Below are 21366 nucleotides of genomic sequence, written 5' to 3'. Positions count from 1 at the left end.
CTCTTATTATTACAATATTACTGGAAAGCTTTTAAGACAGATTTCTTCACTTTCAGAAAGCTGTTTAGTTATTAAGATATGAGGTCAGCTCACTAGCCTCACTGAACGAAATTGCTTGTAGTCCTGGCACCCACCATTTTCTCTACAGCCAAGTGTTAGCCCCTGTCTCACCATCTGACAGATTTCCAGACACAGCCAGCTCTCTCTGTCTGTCTGTCTCTCTGAAGAGACGACTTTGCTGATGCAACCCTACACAAACCCGCCCCCTCCAAAAAACCTCATTTCTTTCCCAAAGACCCATTTCTTTCAGTCGGCCTCTAGTTTCTATCAACCCACACCACCATATTCTTTCTCTGCTTCTGCCTTCTCTCCCTTCTTGAGAAGCTGACTGACAGGACGTAAACTAGAGCCCAGATCAATTCCAGCACAGTCAAGAGAACTGTGGAAAAAAAAAAGCCAATAACAGTGAAGTAATGCAGGCAGGTGCTGGTAGTGCTGTGGGGAAGACACACGTCTGTCAGGAGCCAACAGCTTCCTCTTGTCATTTTCTCCTGCTGCCTTAGCCCAGATAATTAATCCTTCCGTGCCCCCCCCTCGCTCGAGCCGTGGGCCACGCACACTTTTCTCTTTGGACTTAATGATTACACAAGGCAAAACAAAACAAAAGCAAAACTGTCTCCGACTCATTTGAGGGCTAAGGTAGTAAAAGGTAGTCAATTCATCTCTTGTGCAGTTTACTGAAGCATGACCTTAGCTACGGGTGGCATACCGATGCCAGGGCAATTCTTTGACAATGATGCCATTATATAATCCATTATAGGTCAAATACAAATAAAAAAATAAAAAAATAAATAAATACTGCAAGAAGGCATGAGAACCTGGCAGGCATGTGATATTAACCATTGCCTAAAGTTATTTAAAATTCCAATATTGTCTCATATGTTTGCTAGTTTCATCTACACACTACTGTCACAGTTTCTAACTAGTTTGTTTCCTTTGTTCACTGCTTCCATGGTTTCTTACTAGCTTGCTAGTTTCATTTACACACTATTGTCATGGTTGCTAGCTAGCCTTATATTGATTAGCACAAAATTTTTATTTATAAGTTATTAATTATTGATAATTAATCCTTCCACGTTCGAAACCTCTCCACAAAGACGGCCATGCAGAGACAAAACAGACTTTCTTGATATCAAAAAATCATGATCAACAAAAAACAAATAGCATTTAAACACAGTTTGCCTGTTTGTTCTCTTGCTTGCTCATCTACAAAGATGAAAATCACGTTCACTTCTAGTTTTGCAAATCATGTACATTTCCGTTGAAATATGTTCCATCAACATGATTAAAGTAAAACGTGTATAGTTAAACTAAGGGACCTTAGAGCATTTCATTTTCTGGCTCAAGAAAATTCAAGGATTGCCAGAGATTTTGACCATAAGCTCCAGGATGCAATCAACAAGCAACAGAAGCAACTGCAGGCAACTAAATGTGAGTAGAAATGCTACATTTGTAAGTAAATCTAGTTGAAGCAACTGTTTCTAGTTATATATCTAAATACCACTGCCATGCTAGTCAGCTGCACTGTGCATCTGTACGTCAAGTCCTAAGTGTCAGTATCATGATGACCTACTGAACACACAAATTAACTTGGACTAATTCTATTTCTGTTATATATGTTTTTTTCTTCTGTGTCCTGGCTTGACCAGCTGTTTGGAGGCTAATTTCAAAAGGCTTAAAGACAGCATTTGATATGGAGGAACAGATTTGCCAAATTGAAAAATAAATAAAATAAAAAATAAATGGCTCAGTAAATTAATCAATAAATAAAAAAAACTAAATAAAGTATATATTGCTTATTGCGATTGTAATTATACACATATTTCCTTTTTCTGCAGTTACATATTTCTCAATTCCTTTATTTCTGTATTATTTATTTTGTCTTATTAATGCCATTTTTATATTTGTTCCATATCTATATTTTTAACAATTGTTCGCTTTATTCATTGATGCATTCATTCATTTATTTATTTTTTCATTAATTAATTAATTTATTTATTATTTCATTAATTCATTTATTTATTTCTGTATTTCTTCCTTCATAGGATAATGATCAAGACCAGGAGGAGAAGAGTTGATTAAACTGCTCTTTCACTCCATAAAGAGCTGCAATGCCAACTTGCCGATAAATAACTCTCGATGGCTTCCACAGGCAGCGTGTGAGAAGGGCGTCCAAATGTCTGAGTGATCTGGATTTTGCAGAAAAAGAAGATGAACAACCTCCTCCAAAGTTCTGAACACTACTGGTCGACCTCTGTATCGGCAGATCAGCTAAACGGAACAAACTGTCCCCTGCAGCCTCCACATGGTAGAGTAAACAATCCGGACCTGCATTTTCAGCCAGATCAGCCGAGACTCTTAGATCTCTGACTGTCTGCTGCTGTAAGAAGCCACTACTGTACTGTCTTGTCCTTAGTTACCGCTGAGAGAGCAAGACATGAACAATCGATCTACAGAATCTGACATCGATCAACCAATAGGAATATTAAGACGCTGTGACATCATTGACTGACAGCCCCTTTATTAGCATAAGGACAAGGAAATACAGAAATAAATAGAGACATAAATAAATATAGAAATTAATAGTTATGGAAATAAATTAATAAAATAAATTAATAGAAAAACAGAAAAAATCTGAAAAAAACATAAATAACAAAAATAAAATAAATACAAAAATTAGTGAGAAGGGGAAATTCCTAAATAGACACATAAGTAAATGCAGACATATTAATTTATATAAGATTTTAATTATTGATATATTAATTGTTATGTATATGTATTTATTTTTAGATTTATCATCATTATTCTTTGCAATTCTACTTCATATATTAATTTACTAAGTCATTTAATTTTAATTTTATTTATTTTCATTTTGGCAAATCCGGGCGTCCATAATTTGAATCACAACAGCTTTTAATTGGCTATACACAAAAGAAAATGATCTGAATGGGTCACATGAGGTATGTGTGGTACCATTTGACTGCCAGAGCTATGTTTCAGCTGTAAAACTGACAAGAAAACGCTTAAGTCAGTCAAAGCTCAAAGTAGACCCCAACAGCTCCTACCTCATCCTTGTTCTTCTTCAACCAGTCCCTCACGGTGTTCAGGGCGATGTCGGCTGCCGGCTCATTGGGGAAGCCTGTGAGGGAAAGGGCAGAGAGGTCGAATTCATGAACACACTCACACAAACATAAACCTGCGCCTATCCACCTTTTTTCAACCTGAACACTTCCAATAGGCCCAACAAGCAGCGAACCATGAGTAGACTCATTGATTTTATTGTGTTTATTCGGTCTGAAAATGACTCCCCTCGGGGCTAGAAATCTAAATTGCACTATAATTCAGGTAGCTGTTGCTCGGCACATGAGCTTCCTCCCCATCAAACACATCCAAAACACAGCTCATTACGATATTTAGTGAAATTCATCACTGCCGTCTGGCAAATTTACGTATCCCTTTGTGCGGCACAACACGATCACCTCCACTGTCCTGCTGTCCGCATTTGTCGCTGGGGTTGGCCACCACAATGGGAACGTAATGACATATTGACCGGTAAGTGCAAGGAATGGGGCAGCCAACTGCCATATTAATCACTGAAGCCTGGGCCAAGATAGGAAAGCAACCACTCTGTTAACACAGGGTATCGATTGGGAATATATTTAAGGTGGATTACTTTTTAATAAGGGAGAGAAAGAGAAAGATGGGCTGGACAGTGTGCCAGAACTCATCTAGTACAATGGGGGAGGGCCTTAGTTGAGCCCATGGCCCTGATATGCTCACAGTGGGGATGGACTACCGGTCAGCTGGGGGCCATTGACGGTAATAGATTTATAATAGGTTGGTCAGTGTGCTAGATATTCCTTTTCGTTACACTTTTTTTTATTCTTTACATATTTGCCATGTTTTTGTTATTGACATTGAAACAAACAGAAAAAGTTAATAGTACAGATAAGGAAAATTTCCAGGTAGGCTAGTATGTAAATTAACATTGATCAATCCTGGTAAAAGTCAGGAGCCTGGTTTGCGAGACAGCCAAATACAACTGAATAAACTCAAAATTAAGAATGAGATATTCCATGTAGAAACCTTTTCCCACCCAGGTAAGCACACCACTCTATACCAATAAGAGGCCTTGGGCTAGACTCCTAACATTACATTCTCCTACCACTGTAACAATTAAATCGCAACTTGTTCTGGATGGAGAGCGGCTAAAAAGTGTACATTATGAATATCTCTGCTCACTACCTTTACAAGAATGCTAATTTCCAGTAGGACCGCTATGGGAGTTCTAGCAACACAGCATATACTGTGTTTCTATGTGTGGTTTTACATATTGCTCTTGGTTTACATTGTCATGCTATTTACTCTGTCTGTAGGCCTGTGTTAATTGGGAGTTTCAGCCAGCTCCTTCATTATTGGCACCTTTGGTAGAGATGGAAAACGTATCATAAAAAAAAAGTCTTTGTGGTTAAAGCTCAGTCTCAAAATGAAAAAGGAGAGAAATCCTTTGTAGTATAGTATGAAAGCAAAAACCATTAGCATTTTGACAAAACCACAAGGCACCCCTGGAAACTGTTTTGAACAAAATATGAGGTGACAGAGGCCAAATTCCCTTAATCATTCATCAACATGGGAAGAGAATACTTACTGATGAATGAAATGAAACCAAGGTGTGTTGACCCTCATTGACATTATTAAAAATAACACACACATGAAAATGCCCATATCCACTCTTAGGGGAATAATTAACAAGTTTGAAACAACCAGAGTTTTGGTAAACCTGCCTAGAACAGGATGCATGTAGATTGCCCCCATGCAGAGTGAGTAGGGATGATTAGAGAGGATCACAGTTGGAGATTTGCAAAACATGATAACATTTTTTGGGGTCACCAAGTCACGAAAACTCCCAAACTAATTAGATGCTACCTCTGTGCCAAAAACTATTAGGAAAGCATGCCAGAAGAAAGCTTTATCTTTCGTCTAACCACAAATGTAAGCACCTGGAGGTGGTAGATGCTGCCAGAACTTTGACAGGAACCAGGTTTCGTGGTCAGATGAGATAAAAAAGAAGTTCCTGGGAACAAACACTCAAGGTGAGTTTGGTTTAAAAAGACAGACGATTATATAGAAAAGAACCTAATCCACCCTACAGTGTTGATGGAAGATCTGCTATGTTTTTGTGTCTGCTTATCCTCCAAAGGCTTTTAGAACCTTGTTAGGATGCATGGCATCATGGAGACCATGAAGTATCAGAAGATTTTAAATGACAATTTGGCTGCATTTGTCAAAACAGCTGAAACTGGGTCATGGTTGAATCTTCCAGCAGGACAATGCGACCAAAACATACAATCAAATCCACACAAAAAAATAACCACAGAATCAAGCTTTCGTCATGGCCATCCAAGTCCCCTGTCTTTATCATGGCCATTTCAGTCCCCTGACCTTGTCATGGCCATCCCAATCCCCTTCTAAACCTGTGGTCTAGAGCTTATTTGCTAGGAGGCTAGCCTGTCCCGAGTGGTATAGCATAACAAAAACACCAATTCTTGACTTTTCTCACAACAAGACATTGTTAAGTTGACCCCTAACAACCACAGAATTCAAAATAATTTGAGGAACGGAAACATTATTGGTACAGAGGTCTAAATTGTAACCAATTAATGATGTGTTAGGTTAGGTACATTCCTGATGGAAGCTAAGACAAGCAGGTTTCCAGTGTAACCAAGTTAATACCTAAGCCATCAATACCCATAAACCCACAACTAGTTGGCTTGTGGCAAGGTTTGTGCTCAGGGGTCCAGGATTTATGAATCCACCCTTCGCTCACAGGCCCAGGCATGAGATGTAATTACCAGAGGCCCTGCTATGCTGAGATATTCTTGCCCCCTCCTTCAAGACTCTCTGTGTCTCCTGACGTCCCGTCGCTGCCTTTCAACACCATACAATTTGGGAAGCTCCAGAAAGGGTGAGGTCATAGAACCTTCACATCATCTCATCATCTTCAGCCTCATTCCCACATCTCCTGTCTCTCCACCAGAGGAACAGGCTAAGGGTATGATGGCAGATGTTCCTGAGTACTGGTGCCAGGTATGACTGGAGTGTGTATATAAGTGTGTTGACTGAAAGAACTGTGAAAGCAGAGAACATCTTTCTGTCTCTTGTGCATTGAAATACAAGCAAAGCTGAAGAAAGAGCAAAAAAAAAAAAAACCAACAAAATGTTTCCCTTAGTTCCAAATGTAATCAGCCAAAATATTGGCTGTGTTTGAAATAGCCTTCTACATACTGCTTGCGTACTGAGTGTGAACCAAAGTAGTAAGTAGTATGCAGTATGTGACCAACATGAGTGCCCCAAAGATGTCCAGATGACATTCTATTCTGGTCAGATATTCCAATACACAGCCACAGCTGCAGTATCTTCATCACATTCTGCATCCCAACATGCAAAGTGGTCTTTCCATGAGAGTGTAATCACTGACGTAACCACCTGTTTTGCTCTGAACATTTAATTGCCTAATTCAGTCTTACATGGATACATAAATGAAACTAAAGGAAATAATGTGGCCTGCTGATGCACTTAGTGCAACACTGAAGCCCCATGAGTTTTCTCTGCTGGTCTTGTGGTTGGTTTGCTTACTTTGCCTATTTTAATATCCTTAACTTACTGCATAGATAGTGTGGTTAAAACAGTAACTTACTAAAGTTGGTCTAAACCAAACATCTTACACAGCATCGGCTTTTCAGGCTCATGTGTGGAGTCACACTGCTTTTCATTCAGTCAAATTATCTCATATTACCAATTACATATGTAACGAAGATGAAATGAATGATGTTTTATCAAATGTAGGAATACATAGTTGCCTCTGGAAACCTCAAAAACTGACAGTTTTTAATGTTTGGTAAAAAAAAAAAAACAACGCCCTTTTCTTCATTCATGGTATCTTTCAAAAACTTAGCAGGCCACAATATTCCCACATGTGCTGCTAAAGATCCAACCTGAAAAAGAGCTGGAAAGCAGTTAGCAATGGTTGCTAAGCAGTGACTGTAGGGCTGAGGAAAAGTGGGCCTTGAGATAGGTCTGATTGACTAATGTGCCTAGCAAGTATTGGAGGTTCATGCTGTCAATTAGCATAGCGCAAACTGAAAGCCTAAATCATCACAGTCTTGCTATAACTGCACCATTCAAATGCACATTTAGTAAGTAATCTCAAATAGACTTGCTTATATTTTCTTAGTATGACTTATTGTTCTCTAGAACTATATATATATATAAAACTACTGTGCTGTGAAAAAGTATTTGCTCCCCCATCTCTTCTACTTTTTCATATTGTTTACACTTAATTTTTCACAATCTTTAAAAAAAAAAATATATATAAGACAAAGACAACCTGAGTAAACATGAAAATTTTAAATGATCATTTCATTTATTGAAGGAAAAATCTATCCAACACTAACTGGCCATGTTTGAAAAAACAGTTGCCCCCCTTAGTTTCTCAAACAACCAATCAATCAAATCTAGTTGATAACTGCAATTAGTTAAACTAGACACACCCAGGCTTCATTACTAGTAGCCCTGCTGAATCTAAATATCACTTAAATAGACCCTTTCCAGCCATGTGCAGTAGGCCAAAAGGCCTCAACAAGCAGCACAATGGCCAGTGAACAAAATAAACCCAGGACAAGTTATCAATGTAATTAAAATGCACATAATGGTTACAAAGCCATTTCTAAGACTCTGGGACTCCAGCAAACCACACAGAGAGCCATTATCTCCAAATAGAGAACAGCAAGTCTGTAGAGGCTTTAGTGCAACTAAAGGATCTGAAGACATTTTGAAGTATTTTGTTGCCAAAACTAATACCACATTGTAGAAAACCGTTAAAAACCAGGGCTCCCCACTTCCAAAATTCAAATGCAACTCCCAAGGTTAGGAAAACATAGGGTACATTTGATAAGTCACTGCTTTAAAAGCAGGGAATCCTGGGAAACCCATTCTGAGAAGTCTCAAGAGGGCTGTATACAGCATAAATAGATTCACAAGGCTGTGGTCAAAAGCTATATATCTCAAAGCCTTAATGGCATGAGAAAGGGCCAACGTAAGAGCCATGTATATTTCACATCTTTAGCATTTTGTTGATACAATATTGATTTATACTTATAAGCATTAATCATATGGTGAGAGAGAGGTCATTGGAGCTGCATGATGTTTGCCAGTTAAGCCCTAGGAGACCCAAACAGGCATGTCCAAGGTCAGACCGAGCAGCCAAAACCCATTGAGAGCTCTGTTCTTTCTCCAGTCTTCACAACATGATCTCATACAAAGTGCAGTTGCTCAGTCTGGCTTTCCTTATAGTACTATTTACAGTGCCAGTCAAAAGTTTGCACACACCCTTTTTTTATTTTATCATGTTCCATGTTTTAGAATAATAGCAAAACATTCAATGTAATAAGACATATGGAATTACAACAGTTAGAAATATTGGCCAAATAGGGCTTAACATGGACAGAGATTACACAAATTAAATTTTAATGCACACATAGGCCCAATCCCCCTTCACCCCTTACACCTACCCCTTAGCCCTTAGCCCTCTGTTTTGTGTGTTCATGTCTAGGGGTAGGGTGTCCCGATTTGGTTGAGATAGAGGGGTAGGGTGAAGTGTTAGGGCCACAAGTCCCTCCAGCAGTACTAATGCCTGAAGTGCCAAAATGTAACTGCTGCTCCATGTAAGGTGGAACGGGAAATTTCGAATGAGAAACTGGCAAAAAGCTGACTTCAGCTTCATATCACTGAAGAATTAGGGGCGGGCGATAATAAATACCCTCCCACCACCACCACCCCACTTTGAAGCCATTTGATGCCCTAAATGTAACTAAAGCCCAGCAGTAAGGTTGCTGAACTTTACCCTCCTCTGCTTTCACCGCACACTGGCAGGGTCGTCTACAGAGCAGCGCTAGTCGCCCATTAATGAAGTAATGTTCTTTTTTGTTTGAGGGTCTCATTTCATAGAGGAAGATTTCAACCACTGCCTCTTAATTACCCCGTAACTCAGTTCCAGCTCATTTCTGGACAGCCAAAATAAAAATGACCTCACTTTATCCCTTCGGTCATTAAGTGCTTTGACACTTAAGCACACCATCACACTAAGATTCAGTCGAATGGTTGTTCCTAAGCATATTTATGAGTAATTTACTGTCCTTTTGTAAAGTGACATGCAAAGCAACAAATGCTTATGAAAAAACAAATAATTAAAAAGAAATCAAAAGTATAGGTAAAACATGTCTGCATATCAAAGCACTTAATGACCAAAGGGATAAAGTGAGGTCATTTTTATGTTGGCTGTCCAGAAATGAGGCATTTCACTGGAAATAATATACTTATATATATATATAACGTGAAGATTTTTATTTTGAAAAATGCATCTCAATAAAACGACAGTCATCCATATTCATAGCATGTAAAACATGTATACGTCATAAATGCTGATTTAAACATTCATTAACATGTTATGAAGTGTTTATGTAAGATGTTATTAATGTGTTATTTTGACAACCTTCAAGTAAAGCGTTACCATTTTATTTGTATAGTTGTATGTAAAAGTTGGAACCAGATATAATTACATGTGGATTTTCTGAGTGAACATTTTTTGTTTTATCATTTTTCTACTATATTTAATTCAGCAAATGAACTGTAACCATGCATTAAAGTGTGCAGAAGTGTGTTCTCTGTAGAGGACATGTTACTTTTTTTCACTTAGAAAGTCAACACGTGACCATGGGCACCAAACGTTTGCATACAGCTGCACATACAGCACCTCCGAAAACCGTCCTGCGTCCCTGATAGTTGTACAGCTGTGTCCAAACTTTAGACTGTTACTGAGCACATATGGTGATTGGAACATCTCAAAAGAAAAAAAAAATGGTGAAAATAAAAAAAAAGCGAGGCTGTCAGGCTTGGTCGGGGGGAGGGGGGAGCAGGGAGGAGGGTGGGGGTACCATAGCAGACCTCTGCCTGCTGCTGGAGCTCAGGCTGAACTTCCAAGCTGGAGGAAAATCACCAGGCCTGCGCGGATCTGTCTTAGCGAGGCGTCAATTAAGGCAAGTCTTGCCTCGCATGAGCACTTTCTGCTTCTGCCGAAACCTTCTGCACTCCATCACGAGAGGAGGGGTCGGGAGGGAGGTTAGGAAAGACAGACGGGGAGAGAGAGAGAGAGAGGGGAGAGAGAGGGAGGGAGGACAGAGTGATTGCGAGACACTTTTCTCGGCAGGAACAGAGCGAGGCTACTGCAGGCTTTGGCACAGGCTGTGGAAGAGGCTGTTAAATAATTACTGGGGCTGTGTCTGAATGACACGGCAGCGCAGAACTTTAGCTGAGATGCTGTAACCCATGAGTGAACTCGGAGATGGAGCCCAGGCTTTTGCGCAGGCCTGCCGTGACCCGTAGGGCTCACAAAAGCAGGCGCCGGCATGAGATGCGTCAGCGAGTGACACGGGTGTTTTAAAACTGCTAGAGTTTTAAAAGACTAGCGCACAAACACTGAAAGAGAGTGATGCACTGAATTTACCTAATTCAAATGTATACATCGCTTCCACTTCTAATAAAATATATTGAATCAAAGTATAAAAGTTGTTTTGAATCTCTCGGATCGTGAGAAGCAGAAAATGTAACCAATTTTTAAAACTGAACTTTGGAAGTGTGAAAAATATCCCTGCAGATTTCTTTGAAAAACTGAAAGTAAGTCTCCCAAAAAGAAAGGAAGCTGTAATAAGTTGTTATGGACTCACTAAATACTGAAACAAATATACTCAGATGTAAAAATAAAGGATGTTTTTTCTTTCCACAGTATTTCTCTTGCTTCAATGAGTTATGAGTCAAACAATAATTAATATCAAATAATACCATGCTTTTCACCTTTCTGAGGGTGATTACAATTTCTTTGTTGTTTTCTTCCTCTTTCCTTATAAAATGCTATGTTATGAAAAACAGTTCTGACAAAAATCATAGCAACTTTACCTGAGAGTTACCTGAGAAAGTATGCACACCCTGGGTCAAATGACATTTTGTTGATTTCTAAGAGAAAGAAGTTAACCATCCACTATAAAATGTGTCATAATTTTTGCACAGGCCACATTTTAAATTAAATGGTTTCCTAAAATGTTAAATTTTGCAAATAAACAGTGATTGTGCTTTAGACTGTGCAGAAGTGTGTTCTCTGTAGAGGGTGTGTTAATTTACTTTCACTTAGAAAATCAACAATACATGTCTTTTGACCAGAGGTGCCCAAAATTTTGCCTTGACTGGACATATATCTGTTATGTGGTTCTGTCTACCTGTCTGTTTATTATGTTTCGTGCCTGTCTGTCTGTCTGTCTGTCTGTCTGTCTGTCTGTCTGTCTGTCTACAGTCTAGGGTGGGGTGGGAGGGTGTCCACATATGTTTATTGCTAACTTTTTTATCTTATTATTATAATAATTTTTGCACTTATTTCAATAAAATTATTTATTGTATTATTTTATTCTAATTATTATATTGCAATGATGATGGTGAAAAAAGTGACCAAAGAATAATGCCATGGGTTTAAATAATAAATAATAATAAATAATAAATAATAAATAAATGCTATAAACTTTAAGCTACATAAGTTATAATGCAGGGCTACATGGAATTTATATAATTACAGTACAGTTTCAGAGTGGTAACACTTTACAATTACAGGCCCTAATTATTAATAAATAATTAATAAATAATATATCATTATCTAATAGTTTGTTAATGGCTTTTAATAATTATACAGTAGTTACATATGCATTAATAAACTGTATCATTTGAATTATTATTACTTAGTGACATTGAAAATCAATCATGATTTTGACATCTAATCACTAATTATAGTTTTTTTAATAATGATTGTTATTTGACACTCATAACATCTAAACATTAGCCATTTTGTTCCATGAAAATTATTCATAATCATTATTAATAAATACTGAGTAATTGTCTATGCACATTGCATATATGTTTTAAATGATACAATAGTTATTTATTATCTTTCTACTTTGTGATGCATTAATGTATCCTTAGTGCTTAGTTAGTCATAATTAAGCAGGTAATAAATACTTTTTAAACATCAATAATCATTAATTGGATACCTATTATAAAATCGCTACTATATATTTAATATATATTTTATTACTTATCAAATTTAAATGTAATGAATCTATGAAAAGCGTTTTCAGTGTTTTACAATAAAACAACGGTTCACTGTAGCACTTAATAATGCATAAGCAACTATTATATAATCATTAACAAACTACTGAATAACAATTAAGTTTTGACTGTATTCTATAGGGCCTGTTATTATAAAGCACTCCTGTGCTTTTCCATGCATGTGAGAATCTCTCATGTCTTCAAAGTTGTCTCAAAAGTCATATGTGCAGAAGATAAACCACCATTTCCTCATTTTCTATCAACGTCACTCATGTTTGTCTGGTCTCATCCCAAAAGCAGCCCTAATCTGGCTCCAGTGTGTCGCCTTCTACACACCCTGGGACAGTCATCAGTGCCCTAAAGCCCGGGCTTTAGCGGCCGGCCATTGCAGAGTGCGTAACTGGTAAGGAGTCACGGAGGACAGATAAGGCCCCATGAAAGAAAGCTCTGCTCCTAATCCCCTACAGGACCGGACTCAAGGATGACCGAGTGAAGACGTTTAGCCGACTAACCCTGTTGATCCCAGCGCAGCGGCCAGGACACACAGACCAGAGATCCTCTAAAGCTTACTGCTCCGTATCTCCCTCACACACAGGCACAGCCTGAACCTCAGTGTCAACAAGTCCTCCATCCACCTGAGAGACAGGTAAATAGAGGAGGGAATAAAAGAGGAAGGAGGGAGAGGAAGAGAGAGAAAGAGAGAGAGAGAGGAAGATAGAGAGAGAGAGAGAGAGAGAGAGAAACTTTTATTTAAGTTCATTTTAACCAAACTGAATTCAACTAAATTAAGAGAGAGAGAGAGAGAGAGAGAGAGAGAGAGAGAGAGCGAGAGAGAGAGAGAGAGACAGAGACAGAGACAGAGATGGAGAGAAAGAGAGACAGGAGAAGATAGAGATAGAGTGAAAGAGAGAGAGAGGAGAAGATAGAGGGAGATAGAAATAGAGTGAAAGAGAGAAAGAGCTAAACTGAATTCAATTGAAATGTATTTAAAAAGCACTGAATTGAGATAGAAAGACAGTAATAGAGCAATAGAAGAGGAGAGAAAGATAGAGTGAGGAGGAGAGAGAGAGAAAAACAAAACTGAATTGCAATGAATTAAAGCTCTAAATCCAGACGGAAGAAGAGGGAGAAAGAAGAGAGAGACTCATACTTCTGCTCATCTTGAATGAACTGAACTCAGCTGATGAAACGAGAGAGAGAGAGAGAGAGAGAGAGAGAGAGAGAGAGAGAGAGAAAGAGAGAGAAAGAGAGAAAGAGGGAGAAATTTCTATTTATGTTTTAACTGAACTGAACTTAAATTGCAGTCAGCTGAAGAACTGAACTAAGATGAGATGAGTGAGAAACAGAGAGACAGAGAGCGATACATACAGTCAGTTCAGTTAAAAGACCATAAATAGAAACCCCTCTCTCTCTCTCTTTGTCCCTCTCTCTGTCTCATCTCAGTTTGTTCCATCAGCTGAGTTCAGATAGAGATGAAGAGAGAGAAAAACAGCAAAAGAGAGAAAGAGAGAGGGAGAGAGAGAGGGAGAGAGAGAGAGAGAGAGAGAGAGAGAGAGAGAGAGAGAGAGAGAGAGAGAGAGACTCCTATTAATGTTTATCTTAAAGGGGCACTCCAGCCAAAATGTAACTATTGCTACATCTGTTGTAAACAGGCCTACTTGAATTCAAAGGTGGTCCTGCAGTGGTCTCTACAGTGATATTTTTCTATTTAAAGATTATTAAAGCCCCCTTCTGATGATTTATTTTGTGGGTAAGAAGACTTACAACTTCTTTGGCGTGGATTTCTAGAGACAGGATGTTTTGATATTTTTACTTTCCGTTAGCTGGTAAATGCAGAAAGGCAGCGCGCAAACGTCACTTCTAAGAAACCGACTTATCGTAGCCGTATAATATCTGTAGTAACTCTCTTCAAATCCTGACAGTGGAGACAATAGGTTACCTAAACAATACAAATGATGCATTAGATGAGGTGGACAACAAGCCATAAGCTACAGTCAGCAAGTTAGAGATATAGTCCTGTGCTGCAGAATATTCCATAACATGGGCTGGAATGCCCTTTTACGTGAATCAAACTCATCTGTATTGCACTGAAACTGAACTGAAGAACTAAACTGAGAGGAAAAGGGAAAGAGATCTTCATCTTAACTGAATGGAATTGAATTGACTTAAATGGCATTGAAATTGAATCTGAGAACAAGACTGCGATGTAGAGAGACGGGGAGAGAGAGGGGAGAGAGAGAGAGAGATAAGGGGAGAGAGAGAGAGTGACAGAAACATCTATTTATGTTCAGCTTATCAGAACTGAATTGACTGACTTGCATTGAAATTGAACTGAAGAACTGAATGAAATGGAAGAAGAGTGAAACAGGGAGAGGGAGAGAGAGGGAAATAAACTGGTAAGTCAATAAACATTCCTATACGTTAGAATAAGAGATATTAATCTCTAAAACACCTCAATAAATGTTCCGGAATACTAGAATAGATGACATTAGTCCATAAATGACCTTAATAAATGCTGATATACATTAAAATATGAAATAACAACACTACAATAAGAGAGACTAGTCCATAAACAACCTTAATAAACACTCCTAAATACTAGAAAATTAGATTTTAGTCCATAAACGTCCTTAATAAATGCTCCTAAACACTAGAATAGGAGATATTGATCTACAAATGACCTTACTAAATGCTCCTAAACACTACAATTGGAGATATTAGTCTATAAATGACCTTAATAAATGTTCCTAAACACTAGAATAGGAGATATTAGTCTATAAATGGCTCCAATATATGCTCCTAAACACTACAATTGGAGATATTAGTCCATAAACAACCTCTTCAAAATACACTGATGCACTAGAATGGGATATATTAGCCCATAAACAACCTCAATAAAATGCTTCGATACACTACAACAGGAGATATTAGTCTGCAAACAACCTCAATAAAATGCTTTGATACACTACAATAGGAGATATTAGTCTGCAAACAACCTCAATAAACACTCTTTAACACTAGAATAGGAGATATTAGTCCATAAACAACCTCACTAAAATGCTTCGATACACTAGAATGAGAGATTTTAGTCCATAAACAACCTTCATAAATGCTCCAACACATTTCAGTTTGAAATGTTAGTCCATGAACAACCTCAATAAACACTCCTAAACACTATAGAGATACTAGACCATAAACTCATTAAACACTCCTAAATGCTTGGATAGGAGATATGAGTCCATAAGCGACCCCATTAAACACTCCTAAACACTATTATATGAGATTTTAGTCCATAAACAGCCATAATAAATGCTTCAATACAGTCTAACAGGAGATATTAGTCCACAAATAATTTTAATAAAGTATCACAATCAGTAGATTAGGAGATATCAACCTATACATGATCTCAATACACACTCCTAAACACTAGAACAGGAGATATTAGTCCATAAATTACCTCAATATACACATCTATACACTAGAATAGGAGATACTATTCCATAAACAACCCTGTTAACATGCTTTGATACACTAGAATAAAAGATATTAGTCCATAAACAACTTTAATAAACAATCACCAACAACAGAATAGGAGATATGAGTCCATAAACAGCCTTAATAAATACTCCTATTAGTTCTTGATTAGTCAGTTATGAAGTAATAGCATATAGATGTTATAAACTGTCGTTATTATAAAATGTTACTCTTTTTTCAAGTATGTCCAAATACAGAGTGTCTGAGAGTGAGAGAGACAGAGGGTCAGTGAGAGTGAGAGACACTGAAAGGCTAAAAGACAAAGTGACTTTTATCAGTGTCTGCGCTTTGACTCCTGCCCGCCTATCAATACTGATCTTGTAAGACACAGAGAGGTGTCCTGCCCCCCCTCAGAAAGGAATAATCCATTTGAACCTGGGGGTCGCGAGGCTGCTGATTGATGGAGTCTGGCAGACGGCACTTAATAATCCATATCATACCGTCCGGCCTGGTTTGTTTATGGGTGGTGCCTGTCCTGAGTGCCAAGCCAGGGGACGCTGTACCTGTGCTAATAGGCTGGACTGAAGGATTGAACTGTCAGCGGCGAGTGAGGAGCCATTTTTCTTACCGCCCATGTCCACGATGCCCCCAATGAACGGCCCCCAAACCCCAACCCTTGCCCCCCAACCATCCATCACCACTGACTTTGTCTCTCACAGTGTTAGGAGAGAAAAAGAACGTGTCAATTATCGGAAGAGTCCAACTGCAAACTGCACAGTGAAAATACAACAATTTAGTCAGTGCCTAAGAAATGACACTTTGTTGTAGTAACAAGCAGTTTAAGTGGAATACATTCAGAGTGGTTTTGCTTGCATCTCAACAACTGAATTAAGCTAATAATGGTGAACATTTGGTAAAATATTGGGAGATATAACATCACCTGGAAAGTCCTTATTTTACATTTTCAATTTACTATGTAGAAAATGTCTATGTATGTTCCTATATGCTAGAATGAAAGATACTGTATATACATTTTATACCATATATTATATTATACTATATATTATAGACCACTAACATCATATATTTTCATTTTTTTTTAGATCACCTGGGGATTTTTCAGCATATTATTAAATACAAGCCATTCTGGATATTAATTTCATTATAACATCGTTCTTAAGTTATACAGTTTTCTCAGTCGTTTTAGCTTTGACCATCAGTCTGGACACATCTAGTATTTGATATCACAACCTAACAGCTTCCTAACATATTTAAAAATTGGATTCATATTGTTGTTCAAGACCACTGATTGGAGATTCTGGGATGCTTCCAGTCAAAAACCTGAGGACACCTAGCCTCTCAAAACGTTTTTAAATATTTTATTCATTTCTGCTAAGCTTCAAAATGACATTGGACATTCTGGATTCGCAGAATTTTTAAAAGAAAGCAGGGTGTCCCCAAACTTTTAACAGGTGCTGTAACACAAGGGTGTAACCTAGGCCTGGATTATTGTGCTTCTGGGGTTTGGATTACTCTGTTAGCCCAATTCGGCAACGGGGAAATGGGTCGAGCTTCTGGCTTTGACTATTGTAAGAGAGAGTTTTCATCTTTACATGCGAAAAAGCAGCCTGATGTGCCTCAGCCGGCGATGAAGAGGAATCAGGATTAGAGGGGAAGCGTGCCAGAGGGACGCATTCCAGGTTATTAGGCCTTTGATCACGCCGCTCCCTCTAAAGCTCCGGTTTTTGTCCTCGCTCTCTCCCTGCGCCCGTCTCCACAATTAATGAGTCTTGCGGGGAAGAGGCCGAGGCAGTTTGCGGCTGGAGATAAGCCTGTTTATTTATTGAATAGGCCGTTTAATGTGGCGGCGGGCGAGGCTCGGGCTGTTCCCCTTGAAGTCGCTGGTGCAGCCTGGTGAAGTGAATTAACTCTGCTCTTCACCGCCATGCTGGACAGAGAGGCCGACTCTCTCTACCATTAGACATACGGTCACACCCACTACTGCTCAAAGTACTTTCAAAAGTCAGTTTTGTATTTTATATACAGAAATAACTACAGTCCAGGCATTAAAAATACAAGCTAGTAACCAAAGTGATTTCTAGAGGAGTTTCTCAATACAAGAATATGAAGTCTATCAAGACGTTTATCATCAACTGATAAATAATAGCTTGTAATTATCTATTTCAATTATTTAAATAGAAAGCATCTTCCTTTTAGGTTTGTTCATTACAGTTTATTTATTTATTTATTCATTTATTTTACTCATAATGTATTCATGGCCAGTGACTGCTAGCTTAATGCTACCAAGATGGGTTGATGAAGGCTAGCACATGCTTCCTAAGACATTTTTTAAACACCAACATCACTTGACAGCTCAACAGGCTTGGAGGAGGATGCTGTCTCTTCTGTTACATCAGCCAGGGACATGGGTAGTAAGGGTGCCGCTGGGGGCTGCAGCACCCCCACAACTGCACTGCTAAAAACAATAGCAAAAGAACAGTAATTCAAAATATTTTGAGCATGGCAAAGACCCACATGACCATCTTGTAGGGTGAAGTTTGTGTAGTAGCCCTGCACTGTTAAGGTACTTTTAAAGTCAATGCTGCATTTTGTGAAGCATGAAGCGAATCACTTCTCTCATCAAATGGCCAACAGTTGGGGGCTAGATCTGTGCATTGAAACCTAATATTGTTTTAAAAACATAAAACCTTCATCCAACATAATTATTTCCCACTCTCATCCATTTATTACCAACTATTGAAATAATCTACCACTAGATGTGCGTGTGCAGCTTAACCATGTAGCTTAACTATTTAGCATGAAAAGGAAATAACTACATCATTTAAAACAGGATGTAGAGAATTATTCATTATAATCATAAATGACGAACTATGCAAATGTTCAGTATTTCATTTCAAGTGTAATTTGTTTGGTGTGAATTATGAGTATGAAATAGCCTAATAATCACTAATGATTAGGTATATATGCCCAAAATGATTTAAATGTCAATAAATAAAGAGATAATCATTCAAAAAGTAGCATTTATTAATGTATTATTGCATAATTAATGTTTGCAGTTATATGATTATTACAAGCCATTAACAAACTATTAAATAAAGATTAAGTTACTACTTAATCATTATCTAATAGGCCTGTTATTATGAAGTGGTCCCAAAGTGACCACCTAGGCATATCTCTATATGCAGTCAGATGTAGAACCGGTCAAACATGTTCTGTTGATTTTGTAAGTGAAAGTAAGTAAATACACAGAGCTCAGTCCTCTGCAGAGAACTTAAATATGATATTTTTCTGTATATTTTAGTGCATAATTTCTATTCATTTGCTGAGATTAACATATTGGAAAAATTAAAGTGCCATAACTTGTTCACTGTAGAAGATTTGTTAGCTTATTTTCACTTAAAAGATCAACGAAACACAAAATATAACCAGAGGCAGTCAAACTGTCGCATACGACTGAATATTTTAGTGTAACATGGCAAACTTCGGACACCAAATGTGCCTTTGCTCATGAAGTACATGAACTACATTTGGAGTAAAGGGGGGAAACTCAAAATTTGATTTTACGCTTTAGGGTGCTGGTTGTAAAAGAGGTCTGCAGTAGCTGTCACTCTCAACAGGTGGTGCCATCTCATGATAGTGTAATAACCTTGGGTACTAAATTTGAAATGAAATTCTAATAAAGATTTGTGCATTTTTCTTCACATTTATTACTAACTCTCACTTTTAAAACCCCATCTCCCTTCCAGATGCACTCAAGCAAGTCGGAAAAGAAGGAAAGAGAGGGTCCTTACCGTAAATTCCCGTTGATATGCAGGGAAAGGCCTGAAAGAGAAATCAAAAAGGCAAAGTAAGAGGAAGAGCACACTCGGAGATAGCAAACACGACGGACTTCTACTGACACAAATTCCCAGCCTCATACGGAAATAGAGAGAAGCAGGCCATCTGCGCCATTCACTCTAATGGAAGTTAATCTATGAACTTTCAAAGTGCAGCACCGCTGCCTTTGAAAGAACCCCAAACTGACAGATTCCCCCATCCACGCCTTCTTTTTCATTTCCTGCTAAGCCTGCAGTTTGACAACATGCATGAATTTCATTAAATCAAACTTCATAAAATTCCACCGCACGAACGGCATGATTCCAATAAGGCTGACATTGATCTGATAGAGGATGTTTCATAAGCGCCAACAGGGCTAATTACAAATGCAGGCTGACACGTAACGCTAAATATACTGTATGTTAGGGCCTGGAGGACTGAAGTAGCGGGCCAACTTTCCGCACATGGAGACGTTTGTGTCTCAAGGCTACAGCGTTTTCCAACACCGTGCTTGATCACTTCCAAGAAGATTGTGACAGTGATTGTTTCAGCAGTGATGGCCAACATGTGCTTGTTGTATTAGGGCCAATCTTTTATAACTTGGAAAAAAAAGGGTAGAAAACACAAACTCTTCAGGATAAATGGAACGTGGTCTGTTACTGGGCCTGTTGATATTCCCCTAGAGAGAAATAACACCCCCACACAGTAATGTAGCACTTGCAGAATCGTCTGTTCTCTCATGAGTACCGAGCAGACAATCAAACAAATGAAGCTCAAAGCAAGTGGCCCTCATAGGCTTTGGGCACAGCGATGCTTTATTCAGGCCTGAAATTTTGGCCTGAACCCAAACTGATTCTGAGAGCATTCTGTTTGAAACTGACTCGACTCCACCCACAGTATCAAGTTTTGAATCTGAACTTGACCCGAACCTGACAACAATCTGAACCTGACTTTCACCTACCGGAGGCTGAATCTATGCCATCTATTTCTGTTCTATGCCAATGTTAAGTAGCAACAGCCAAGGTTGGAAATACAGAGGGTCCTGGAGCCCCCTGAAGAATGTCTCATAATCAAAATTCTGGCCAGGCCTTGAAAATAAACATATTATGATGTCATGCTGTCTGTTAGGAGAAAAACAGATGTACAAATACAAAAAATTCATGGGAAATTTAGTGCATAGCTGCTTCACCCACAGTCAACGAGCTTCTGACATTGGTATTCTTAACTAATCAGAGATACAGCACTGGTCTACCTCTGGGTGGCGCTGTAGCAAACTGGTTCACCCAGTTGGTCCTTCATAGCCTAGTAACTATAGCTATGCCCAGGATTCCTTTAAAAAATTTCACAATATGCTGTAGCATACTTGTAAATCTAAAAACCTGCCCAATTTCCCAAGAGACTGGTGGAAAGAGTGAACTGTTACTCATTTCTCAAACTGAAAACAAAAGAGAAGATGTGGAAGAACTCAGTTAATGTGTGGAAGAGCGCATTACCAAACTAGAAAAGAGCTTTTCTCTAAAAAAAAAGAATGTTAAACCATTGCTGAAGCTACAACAGTGCCGTTATGGCAAGTGAGTTAGCAGCTAGCCAATGTTGGAGTAGTTAGCCAACATGGGGCCCCCCGAATACCTCACACTGGCGATGGCCACTATCAGATCACAGTGAGGCTTCCTCTCACAGTCCTCTAAGTTCTAAGTATTAACCAAGCACTGCAGGCCCTATCTAACAAGCGAAATAAGCAGCTGCTTAGGGCTCCATGGATAAAGACAAAGATAATTTTTGTTTTTTGTG

General features: G+C 38.5%; 1 protein-coding gene across 2 annotated transcripts in view; it reads right to left on the bottom strand.

The window, feature by feature from the left end:
- The window catches only part of macrod2 (mono-ADP ribosylhydrolase 2), a 1059267-nt gene that overhangs the window by 239564 nt on the left and 798337 nt on the right, over positions 1-21366 (bottom strand). For both annotated transcript variants that reach the window (XM_036575072.1, XM_036575073.1), the window contains exons 7-8: positions 19551-19581; positions 3126-3199 (exon numbers count right to left, since the gene is read on the bottom strand). In XM_036575072.1, coding sequence (XP_036430965.1) covers positions 3126-3199; positions 19551-19581 — 105 coding nt within the window. The remainder of the gene's footprint in view (positions 1-3125; positions 3200-19550; positions 19582-21366) is intronic.

Source organism: Colossoma macropomum, unplaced genomic scaffold, assembly GCF_904425465.1.
Source record: "Colossoma macropomum unplaced genomic scaffold, Colossoma_macropomum, whole genome shotgun sequence".
Classification (NCBI taxonomy): domain Eukaryota; kingdom Metazoa; phylum Chordata; class Actinopteri; order Characiformes; family Serrasalmidae; genus Colossoma; species Colossoma macropomum.
This window is presented reverse-complemented; position numbering and strand designations above follow the sequence as displayed.